The 12374-nt window shown below is 43.1% G+C and overlaps 1 protein-coding gene across 1 annotated transcript in view; it reads right to left on the bottom strand.

Moving 5' to 3' along the window:
- CNTN4 (contactin 4) overlaps nucleotides 1-12374 on the bottom strand; it is a 107229-nt gene that overhangs the window by 53574 nt on the left and 41281 nt on the right. Inside the window, 2 exon segments of the mRNA XM_010003347.1 lie at nucleotides 1977-2106; nucleotides 3792-3928. Of these exon segments, the coding sequence (XP_010001649.1) occupies nucleotides 1977-2106; nucleotides 3792-3928 (267 nt within the window).

Genomic DNA, 12374 nt, shown 5'->3' with positions numbered 1-12374 from the left:
CCCCCCCTGTTTTGGGAGAGAGGTATTTGATTGCTTTTTTTTTTTTTTTCCCTCTGAACCCCCTCTTTTTTTTTTTTTTTTTTTTTACACATTCAGCCTGAAAACTCCTTAAGGCAATGACTGCATCTTACTACATGTTTTTACAATGCCCAGCACACCAGGGTTGTGGTTTTAGCTGAAGGCTTGAGGCAATATAGTTGTCAACAATAATAAAGAAGAATCACTCTGAGAAAAGCTCTGTCTATAATTTTCCATTTCTATTTTTCAGTGAATATTTAAGTCTGACTTGCTATTAGTGGTGTTTAAAAATTTCAACTGCTTAACTTAAGGCTCTTTTAAAATAACCATTTTTATACTCAGAAAGATCTGTTTAAAAGCCAACAATTCTCAGTGAGAGCTCAGAATATCGACCTCCTTTGAAAACTCTAGTAAAGAAGAAAACATGTTGTTTTCCTTTAAAAATATGCCAAATTCAATCAGGGATGCCCAGAAGTGGATCTGCAGGACACCTCCCTGGTGCTTTTCACGTGACATACAGAATTAAGATTGCATAACCCAAAGGAGAAGCCAACCAAGCACAAGTTCTCAGGTGGGTTTGAGGAGCAGGCTCTCCAAGCCTTTGCTTTTTGTGCAGACACAAGGTTGGTCCCTGGGCACTGTGGGGGGCTGGGCAGGGGGAGGCACCCACCACCACTAAGGGCTCAGCTCTGTCTGCTGAGATCTGCCCTCACCCCAAAGGCTCATTTTTACCAGGGATTTGAGTAGACAGGAAAAGCAACAGTGGGTTTATTTTGATTTCTTCCACATAGTAACATATCCAATAAATTTTAGTGCTCTGAAGTCTAGTTTATTGAGCATTACTGTATTTTTCTTGAACAGCAACAATGAGAATCTTTCAAATGAGGTTGGTTTCTTTTTTTCCATGCAGGCATCTCTTGCTGCTGATCAAAAATGACCGATACTGAAAATGCCATAATCAGAAAAAAACTGATGCTTTGTTCTTCAGTATAAAACAGGGAATGATGTTATTGAACATTCACTTTGAAAACAACTAAACCCCAATTTTGTAACTGTGAATTTGATTTAACTCTTTAAAAATATTTATCTATGCTGATGCATCAGTTCCCTGGCTTGCTACTCATACAACAGCAATGTTTGAGAATGAGGTGCAGATTCCAGGCCATCCAAAGCTGGCAGGGACCTCTGGAGATGTCCTTATCCCACCTCTGTGCAAGCAGGGGAAGCCACAGCAGGTTGCCCAGGACTGTGTCCAGTTGGGTGTTAAGCATCTCCAAGGACAGAGATGCCACAATTTCTCTGGGCAATGTGTTCTAGCATTTGACTACTGTCATGGTAAAATATAATATCACATTGAAATGACATTTCAGTTTGTGCCCACTGCCTCTTATCCTGGCACTAGGCCTGGCTCTGTAATCTCTGCCCCCTCCTCTCAGGTATTTAACCACCTGGATTTCCAGGAGCTTCTCCTGATGTTAGCTGGGACAAGCAGAGTGGGTGTACAGAAAAAACAGGTGGGGCAGAAGTTGTTTTTCTTGGTGAGGGTTTGGAACAGGAGGGCTATGACTGCCATTAGAATGGTGAAAGGTCTATTCAGAGTGGTGGGTTTGCAACATTTCCTCAAGGGAGTCAGTCTCTGCAGCCCATGGGCAGGCAGTTACTGTCCAGTTTGCTCTGAACTGGGGCAATACTTGGGTTTCTCCACAACACACTTCTAACCAGCAAGAAGTGAGTGAGCTTGCCAGCAATCCATGCTCAGCTACCTGGACAAACACCAGAAGATGTGATGATGTACAAAAATCTGCTCTCTGTCTATCCACTTTCTCAAGTTTTCATATCATGCCTTTAAAGCAACAAGTCAGCCAAGATCCTCAGTAGCTCTTCTGCTGGTCAAACCAGCCTGGGTGAAGGTTTTGCTGGTTTTGGCAGGTTTGCAGCATTCAGGCAAGCACACTTACCTATGACACTCAGTTCTGCACTGGCAAAGATGATGCCGTGTCTGTTTTCAGCTACACACTGATACATGCCAGCATCTGACAGGCTGACGTTGGTTATGGTGAGTGAGCCCTGCTCCAGCTGAACTCTGCCCTGCAGGGAACAGGGAAGCAAAGAATACAGGAAATAAGGAGATGCCTCCTTGGAACATAAACCCAGCAGTTGTTGTGCCGTATTTTACGCACACACACAAAAAAGTAACAGTATTTGTCTGCCAGCTAAATTTATGTCAGGTTAAATACTAAATGGTAAAGCCAATACAGTAGTTGGTAAATGGAATTTTAAATTGGAGGACTTTCCCTTGACTTCTCTTTGATTTAATATCCCAACCATTTAGATTAATATCCCTTTCAAGTAGATAAACTGGAATCAAAAATGCACTTCTGTTCCATGGTGGTGTCTCACAGCCAACCAGATTCTTTAAATCAATGGTATTATGATTATATATAGCAAGGAAGGTTAGTGAGAGGGGTTGCCACCTTAGCTAGCACAGGCAAAAATACTTAAAGCCCTCCACAGTTTACTGAAAACAATATAGATGTTAATAATTTAATGATCCTTTACTTCATATCAGCCACTAACATGATTTAAGTACAAGACCATCTGCTAGTGACCAGCGTGAAGCAAGTAAAATCAGTGTGTGGAACAAAGGACCAGGGGATCATTTGTCAGCCTAAGGGTATGGAGCTCCTGTTATCAATTTTAATAAGTACAGCAAAGTGTTCCCTCCCTCCCCAGGAGTTTCACCATTTAAAAAAATATAGTAACATAAAGAGCTATTTGCTTTCTACTTGGCTGTAGGGCAGAAATTTAACGTTATGAGAAATCCTTGTTGGGGTTCAATCAAATCTGGCTGCCATGTTCCTTCACAACAAGCAAATGCTGGCTGGGGGGAAACCAAAGCTTTGGTGACTTGTTTGTGGTTGTACCGGGGGGATCTTAGGCCTGGGAGATGCCCCCCCAGAGAGGCTGGGCAGACAGGGCTGTGGGAAGGGTGGGTTTCCCTGGCTCCAGTGTATCTCCCATCCTTAGGCTCCCCATGTCCCTGGCAATGGCAGGCAGTGCTCCTGGTCCTCAGGAAGGACCAGGGACACAGCTCGGCAGAGGGAATGCCATTAGAGACCAGCAGGAGCACTAAATTCACCTGAACCTCAAAACTAAAACTAAGAATTAATCCAGGCTGATAATTTTCTGGCCACAGACTCCACAGCTCCACTTGGGCACCCCTTCTTCTTCCCAAGAAGACTTTATAGGAACTTCCCAATACCTCAAAGGGGCCTACAAGAAAGCTGGGGTAGGGTTAGGGTTTTTTACATGGGAGTCTAGTGAGAGGACAAGGGGCAACGGTGTGAAGCTTAAAGAGGGGAGATTCAGGGTGAACATTAGGAAAAAGTTGCTGTGAGGGTGGTGAGACCCCGGCCCGGGCTGCCCAGGGAAGCTGTGGCTGCCCCATCCCTGGCAGTGTTGAAGGGCAGGTTGGATGGGGCTTGGAGCAGCCTGGGCTGGTGGGAGGTGTCCCTGCCCATGCAGGGGGTTGGAGCCAGATGATTTTTAAGGTCCCTTCCAACCCAAACCATTCCATGATGCTAAGAACTGCTCCACCTTCAGGTCGGTATCAGGGATCCTTCATTTTGAGGACAACCCCTGGACGTCCCCTGGTCTCCCTGTCCCAGCAGCCGCTCTCTGGGCACCCGCACCCTGAGGGGACTCCAGGGCATCCCAAAGCAAGGAAGCACAGAGGGATGAGGGAGCTGGCAGAGCAGATGGGCAGGGCCTACCTGGGGCTGCAGCAGCTGCCCATCCTTCAGCCAGCGGTAGGAGGGCTTGGGCCGCCCGCTGGCCCGGCACTCCCAGGACACGCGCTCCTCGATGGCCGCGTGGGCATCGCTGATGGTCTGGATCCAGCTGGGCTGAGCTGCAACCGAGAGGGAACACGTCAAGCCTCACGTCTGCAACCCACAGGCTGCTCCCTGGCTGCCAGCAAGTGGCCGCCTCTGTATCGGAACACTCAGCAGTTGGATGCAATAATGTCCTTCATAGCTAAAGGCATTTTTTCCTGAGTCCGTTTCTGCTTTCTGAAGGGGGCATGTGCAAGGTCAGAACCTGTTTTCATTGTACTCTTAATGAAAGCACTTAGTGAGAAAGAGTAGCTTCAGAAATCCCGACCGTCCTACAGAACCAAAGCAACAGCTCATGTGCTGCCCCCAGTGGAATAAAGAGCATGGTTAGACCCCTGCTCCTTCAAATAGACACCTTTTCTTCTTCAGGATCTGTATGAATTTGGCTTCGAGGCTCTAAAACTTAGCACCCAACTTGCAATTTCCCTGCTCTGGCAGGAGGGTTGGACTAGATGATCTTTCGAGGTCCCTTCCAGCCCCTAAGATTCTATGAATTTAGAATTACCTCTGCATTGAAGCAGAGTAACTTAGGCCTGCATGGTTATAGGCAACACTTGAGGTCCAAATTGTCAGTCTTTCCATAGATTAGGGCTGTATCTGCAAGTACAGGAAGATATTCTATGTGCATGGAAAATTTTTGGACTCAATAGTTGCCTTAAGGACGTTGAACAAACCTAGAAAGTCCAGAAGCAGGTATCAAACTGTAGTAGAATTAGGTGGAAAATGCCACTGGCAGTTTTCAGACACTTATGAGATATATTTTCAGTTGTGTTTCACATATTTTTATCAGATTTTTTTGATTGTTGATTATTTAAAGTACAGTTTAAGTTCAACCAGACTCCACATACAAATCAAATTCTGCTAAAAATGCCACGTGGTTTTGGAGATGAACCTTTAACTTCTGCATGTCACCTTCACAAACCCCAGCAGCCTAGAAACAACCACAATCCTTTTCACAAGTCCTGTCAAAAAAAACCCAACAAACCAACAACCAAAAAAAAAAGAGTGACTTCAGGTTTTTAATGATCCTTTGCCCTATTCTGACATAAGAAAATCTGAGAGACTTAGCCAGAAGATATTACCAGCAGAGGTCTCCAAGAACCTGCTGGTTCTTTTTCCCATGTAATCAGATTTTTTTTTTAAAAAAAGGTTACTCAAAGACAGGTAACAACTTGATACACCTCCTGTGGATAGGGAAATCTCTGAAACCAAAAAATAGCATCTCCAGATGTTAAGTTCAACAAACAGTTGGCATGATTATACTTAAAATCTTGGTATGTCTACCAAAATGTGATGCTGGATATGCCCAGGCAAAGCTGAGCTGTGTGCTCAGGCCCACACCTATGGCCCCACAACCCTCTCCTCTCCCTGTGTCTACCAACAACAAAGCACAGAAGGAAAGAAAGCAGAAGAATTTTGCACAGCATTTTAACTCCAAAGGATTGCAAAAAAGCAGAGAGGCAAACTGAACATCCTGATAATGCAGAACCAAAGCAAGCAACTGAAAAGGAGAGGCAAGTGGTGTTTACTTCTCTGACTGCTCCTCCTGCCCCTGTAATATTTTAAGCTTGTTTATTGTCTGTACCTAAAGAGATATGAAAGGGAAAGCATTTAAATGTAGGGAGATGAAAGGGAATTCTGTCATCTGGAGTAAGAGCTTGAATAATTCCATTGAACTGAGACACCCTGTGTGACTGCAACGGGTTCAGTGGCTCAAGGACATTTACAAATTACTCATGAATTTACATATTTACTATGCTAACAGCATCCCACTCAGGATTTTGAAGGGAGTCTTATCATACCATTAAAGGAGCTCTATAAAACCACACAGATCCATTTGCCTTTTCTTCCAGGACTGAGAGTAGGGCTGATTTCCAACATGAAAACAAAAATAATAATAATCAGATAAAACAACTGAAAGCAACCTGTAAAGGAAGGAAACCCCTGAAAGGTTAAGATGGGTATCTCTAACAGATGAGTGTAATTATGTAGAAAGAAAGAAAACTCTTCCCAGGACCAAAGAAAATTCAGTGCTTATCCTTATTTCAGGCAGTATTTCTGCTGTACTTTGCTGTCACACATCTGAAGTCCTGCCCTAAGGAATGGTACTGAGGTGTAAGCCTGTGGTGCTGGGAGCTGCCACCCTGGCCAGTCATCCCACCTGGGAGCCACAGCCTTGCACCACACACCACCCTTCACCCTCTCCCCTGACTGTAACCAGCTAGCCCTTCCATCCTAAAGTAATTTACCATGCAGACAAGTACAGAAGGAGCACAATAGGTCAAAAATAAATCTCATTGAAAGCTGGAGTCCTTTGTTTCACAGGAGCTTCATTCTCTGCTGCTCTTTGGGAGACTTTTCTAATTAGGTCAAACTCTCAACAGTTCATTTCAGAGAAGAGCAGGCAGGCTCTTGACTTCATCTTGAGTAATACACAAGGGCTGGTTCATGTAGCAAATACGTTTCAGCCACCAAATGGGAGTCACCAGAATATAATGAAATTTGACAGCCTCCCATTGGGGATCATATCAGGATGTGGTGACATGGCACAAGATTTCAAGCACAATAATTAAAACAATTCAAATAAGGGTAAGAAACCAGCTCCATGCTACAACATATACAGCAACATTCTTTGAGATAATGACAAGGTTTAATTTGTGACTGGTAGCAGTACAGTAGAAAAAGTCCTTTGGAACGTTTCAGTGGTGCTAAGTAAAGAGGAAGACATTCATATGATGGGTTTGGAAATTTTTGGTCCTATTAAGAGCATTTAGATGTTACTGGAGCTGGTTGGAAACATCTTGGAGGAAAAATCTGGTACTGAAGAAAAAAAGCCTACATGGAAGCTGATTAAGAATTCATCTGAGTTGCAAGAAAGATTTATGTGCTAAATCTATGAAGTGGAAGAAAAAGCTTAAAAACATAAGCATGACTTACATAAGGATAGTTTTAAAGAAAAATATCCCCCTCCTAGGTAATGAGATCTGAGTGAAATTCATACTCAGGGGGACAGAAGACCAATGATGGCAGCAGTTAGACAAAAACCTGTTTACCTCTCTTCACTTTCCAGCCTTCACCAACACCAAGTGGGGCATTTTAAACCAGGGGATTAGAAAGGTATGCCCAAACATACCCTTGCTTCTCCAACACAAAAAAAATCCAGAATGGGTCTGTCCTTCTTTGTAATAAACTGAAAGACAAAAGTAGGCACTGGAAAGCTGGAGCAGAAATGATGTCCTAAAAGGCATTTAAATATGAAATGACACAGCAGGTGATGATGCATTACATCAGAAATGAGTAATAAACCCAAAGAATTATGGGAGCAACTTGAGAAAGAAACCAGAAATAAATCTGTAGGACTTTGCAGTTGTCTGTGAGTTCCAAACAAGCAAGAAGGCTGAAGAAAATGAGGTACTAATACATACACAGAATCCAATTCTCGGTCAGTGTATATTGATTTCAGTGTTCCTAAGCCAATTTATAGCAGCTGATGACCTAGTGCAGGCTGTGTAATTCATCAGTAATGGCAGATGAAAGGCTGAATGACTTGTCCATTACTATACCTATTCTAAGGAGATTGAGACTGAGCCCAGGATCAGAAGAGTCTAAAGACCAGAAAGCCAAGGATAAGAAGAAAAACAGATGGGAAAAATTCATGAGTAATTAAAAATAAAGCAAGCAGCCAGTGTGTAAGGTTTGTGCAGACAAGCACACACATCATCCTGGTCCAAATGGGGATGGAGCTTCTGTAAACAAACCCCATATGTCCCTACTTTGTTATCCTTCCCAGAGATCACAGGAACATGAAACCAGACATTAAGTTATCACTTTTTCTCTTCCTTTCCTCCTCTTAATCCCTTCCCCCTGACCTCTACTGTCAATTAAGGACTATTTGAAATCTATACAGCTCTCAAAGCTGTGCAAATCCTCTACACAAGTCATTTGCTTGAATGCTGCACCTAAATGATCTCCATTTGTCTGCACCTTTGGAAAGTTTACCAGATCCTGCCACTTGGGATGGATGTCTCCTTTCTGCCTCTCTAGAAGACTGACCATAATGAAGCAGCCTGAGAGTCCTGCTTGGAGTAAAATATTAAATATCAGAGGAAAAGAAAGAGAGGAAGATTTGAAGGAGTTAACCTAGCTGATAAAAACTACTTAAAGTGTCCTTACCTCTTGTTTTCCTCCTGCTCCATAAGCTGTTCTGCACCACTGTGTGACTTTCTCCTCAGCAACACCAGGCACTGGTGTGACAGGCATGTTCACAAAGACCAGTCCTCAGGGATTTAGTTATTTTTTGTCCCTGATGCTCTAGACTGCAGTGACCCAGGGGAGTAAGGAAGATGTGGGGTGCTCTGTGAGTAGCCTTCACACTTCATTTCTCATACCTGTTTATATTTTTGCTGCTCCTGCTGGTGAGCTGTTTTTCCAAGGCAAAATTATAATAATTTGAGCACTTTTTCTGAATCCCCTAAAAATTGATTTCTTTAAATGCAGGTTTCCAGCGATCCCTTGGCAAAAGAAAAGAGGAGGGGAACCAGGCCTGTTCTCTACACAGAGACTTGTTCTGGACGCAAGACTTCCCTCAGGCAGCAAATTATTCAAAACTCAAGAGTAACAAATATCCTCCTGCACTAAAGTCTGAGAAAATGCATATTCCACTGGCAGGATTCCAGACACCCTCCCTCAGAGCAGTGATTTTCCCCAGCCAAGACTGGCTGCTGCAGGGATTGCTCCCAAGGCCAACTGCCCCTTTGTGCAAGGATGGATTTGGCTGCTGCCAAGTGGTTAAGCAAGAGTTAAATTGTCTTCTGAAACAAGACAAGAGCTGAGAATTTTAAATAAGATAAACATGGAAAGGCTTCAAGGTGAGAAATCAATTGATAATTTATCTGCATAACAAGTAGGAAACTGTTTTCTAGTGAGGCATGTACCTTATAATTAGCAATAATACAGATATATATTATTGGTGGGAACTGTCTTGTATTTTTATCAGTCCAGTATCTAATTTCATTTTAAGTGGCTTTGAATTTTCAGCAAATTATTTGATCTGGGGCCTAAATGGAGTAGAGACATGCAACTCCCTGATTTTCACTTATGCAAATTTCCTCTTTAGACCTCTAACCATAATGAAGAGCATAATATGATTTAGGCTTGAGGTTGTTTCACAGAGCAGCATGAAGAAGCTTTTGCACAAATACAACACAGGTCCACTGATGAAAGGGGGACTCTCTTCACTGCAAAATTAAGAAGCCACATAAATTCCTGGTGGGACTTTGATTTGAGAAGTACTTAATCTGAAAAGCAGTCCAGCCAATTAAATGGTTGCTGCTGAATATCTTACAAACTGCTGTAAAGAGCTGTAATTAGTTACAAATAAGTCTGCCTCTCCACTAATGTGGATGCTGCTGTGCTGACACTTTTAGAAACCATTTTAACTGCCTCCTCACCTTATTATTCCAATGCTTGACTGTTCTCACTGTGAAAAATTTTCCTTTTGTGTCCAATTGGAATCTCCAAGTCCAGGAGAACAATATGTTGGTGGGGTGGTATGGAGACTTCTAATGATGGGCAGCAGGGAGAACGTGGCCAAGGGAGCTCTGTGGAGCTGTGGAGGGGGAAAGGTGCTGAGCAAAGGGATGAGCAGCCACACCAACACCTTGTGACTTCATGGTCCTTCTGCATCTGCCCATTGCCTCTTTGGGTTGTGACTGTCTGACAAAGGAAGATCTCACTGAAATGGCCTCTGAACTTACCATGAATGAAACAACGTCCACAACTAAAATTCATAATCATCTCCTCAGTGCTGGTTTTATGACCAAAAAAGGCAATTTCTTTCAAAATTAGCTAGCTAAGGTAACCTGTTTACTGCTTTTCTGCCAAAAAAAATATAAATAAATAAAAGGAATTGTTGGTGTTGCTTAGGATATAAATTTTAGCCTCGTGGAGTGTTATCAAATTTAAAATTTATGAGCAGTCGGATTAAAACAGAACCAGGTCAATGGGAGTGCTTGGGAAATGCTGCAGGTCCAGACCATGGCTGGTGGACCCTTGTCACTGGGTTGAGTGGCAAAGCTGGTGCTGGCAGCAGGGGCAGGGCTGTGGCTGTGCCCTGGACCCCAGCAGCCTCAGGGATCATCCTGGCCTGGCTGACAAAGGCACAGGGTCAGGAAACCAGCATGACAGGCATTTATGGCTGCTAAACATGGGTGGAAAAGCAGAGGCTTTGCTGGGTAATTTGTCAGAGCTCAGGAGCTAATTTGGGGCAGACAGAGTTTGGTTGGGAATGGCAGACAGAACAAGGGACTTTCGGCAGGAAAGCAAGTGATGTGTCATTCAGAGTTATGATAGCCAAGGAAACAGGTATAAGTTCACAGTAATTGCATTAACATTAACATGTTTTCTGACGTGTAGGTCTATCTATCAAGTAGGACATACAGCCCTCACAACAAATGCTTTTGGAGAGCAATAAACACCGTCTGCTGCAAGGGCTCGAAGCACAGAAAACAGAGGAAGAACAGATCTTGCAAGTTTAATTAACCTTTCCTGCTGCAACAAGGATGTCAAACAATCTCACTGTCACTGATATGCTAACAGAGGGAAAAATAAACATTGATAGAAGAATGAAATACAGCAAAAGTCAACCTTCCCTGACAACTTCCAGGAGCACTGACAATGGAGGCAACACTGGGTTATCTACAGCAAACAGGCAAATTTGAATTTAATTTTCTTTTTTCTTTTATTTTATACTATGCAGAGAGGCAGATAACTGGGTTTAAAGGAGCCCCACTGTTACTGCCAGATTGTGATCTCCAGAGCAGGTGTGTGACAGAACAGGTCACTGCTTGGAGGTGGCACATCTGACCACCCATATCTCACCCTCCTCAGCCTTCCCTTCTCTGGGGGCCTGCCCTGACCCAAGAGCTACCTGAAAACCTCTGCCAATATTACACTTGTATTTCAATACCAACACAGCACTTCCCAGCTTTAAAAAGAAAATTGATTAGAAAAATTATTTTCAATTTAAATTATTTTTATAAAATGTTTACAGTGTATGACTTCCCCTAAAAAAATGCTGCTGCTGTGTGAAACTCCAGAGCCCAGCTGACAGGAAGCAAGTGTTTTTTTTAAAGATCTGTTTTCAGTACTAAGTGGCTGTCAAACACAAGCTATCCTTGAAAACTGAATCCTTACAAACCAGTAACTTGTCATCCTCAAGTCAACAAGGGTGGTATTTTAGTTCATTATCCTTCAAACCAGTAACCAGCAGAGCTCACACCTCTGCACAGGGAACTCCTCTGCTCACATGAAGAAAAGCAGATGTAAAGATAGTTCCCAGCATCACAGAAAGAGAGGAGGACACTCCTCTTCCCATAAAATCTTTAGCTTCTTTGCTGAAACATCATCTGAGGTGTGAAAATCAGCACCAGCCACGGTGGCAGCTTTCGTGTAGGATCTGCAGTCCTCCAGGAATGGCATCCAGGCTGGTAAATTCATTATGGTAATTCAATTGTAACTTAATCTGTGCTGTGGTGGGAGTGCACCAAAGGCTCCGTTCACTGCTCTGCAAGGCAGGCAGGTTTGGATGTGGGCTGAGCAAGACTCAAGAAATGAGTCTTTTCATTTACTGTCCACATGGGAAAAACCAGCAGAAACATGCATTGTTTGATGAACAGAAAAAGAAATTTTAAAATCTTGTAATAAAGAACCCCCCAATCCAACAGTTCAAATCAACCCCAGATTCCTTCCTTAACATGAAAGAGTTCACTTTGTTCTTGCTGTTTCACTCCTTTTTAAGGTCTTCTCATTTTTTATTTTACTCAATTTGAAAGGGAGAAGTGTTCATTTAAAATGGAAGCCCCCAAAGTTCTGATTTTTAAATGAAATGTCTTTTAGAAATCCTTCAAAATTTAAAACATGCCTATATACAACTTTTTTTTTCTTAAATCCCATTAGTCACCAAATTCAATCCAGTTTTGCCAGAAGGGTTAGTTCCCAAACTCTTTTTCTGCATCAAATTTACTACAAATCAGAAACATCCTTTTCATCTCTGGAGTTCAACCCAGTCTCCCCTCATGACAGAAGCTGGGCCCTCAGGAGCATTTGGGGAAGAAAACACTCTATTTTTCTCCATGTGTTTGATCAAGAACATCACTCTGTTATGCTCCTGAAGATGCCAACAGACAGCACCAAACCAAAGACTGTTATGATGCTGAGGGGATTTCTGCATGACTGTGTGGGGTGTGTAACCTGCAGCTTTCACTCCTCCAAAAAACATCAAAACCAGAAACCAAGCACCAACTCAACAGCACCTTTGTCCCTCTTAACCCCTCTCTGTGACTCTCACCTCTGTGCAGGTAAATTCCCAGTAACTCAGAACAGGGGAATCTCTCCCCCTGCCAGCTTGGTTCATCTCCTAGAAGCATTTCATTTCCTTTGCAAGACAGGGGTGTTGCAGCAGGA

Source organism: Chaetura pelagica, unplaced genomic scaffold, assembly GCF_000747805.2.
Source record: "Chaetura pelagica isolate M959 unplaced genomic scaffold, ChaPel_1.0 scaffold328, whole genome shotgun sequence".
NCBI classification, from domain to species: Eukaryota; Metazoa; Chordata; class Aves; order Apodiformes; family Apodidae; genus Chaetura; species Chaetura pelagica.
The sequence above is the reverse complement of the archived record's forward strand: the minus strand, read 5'-3'. Positions and strand labels throughout refer to the sequence as shown.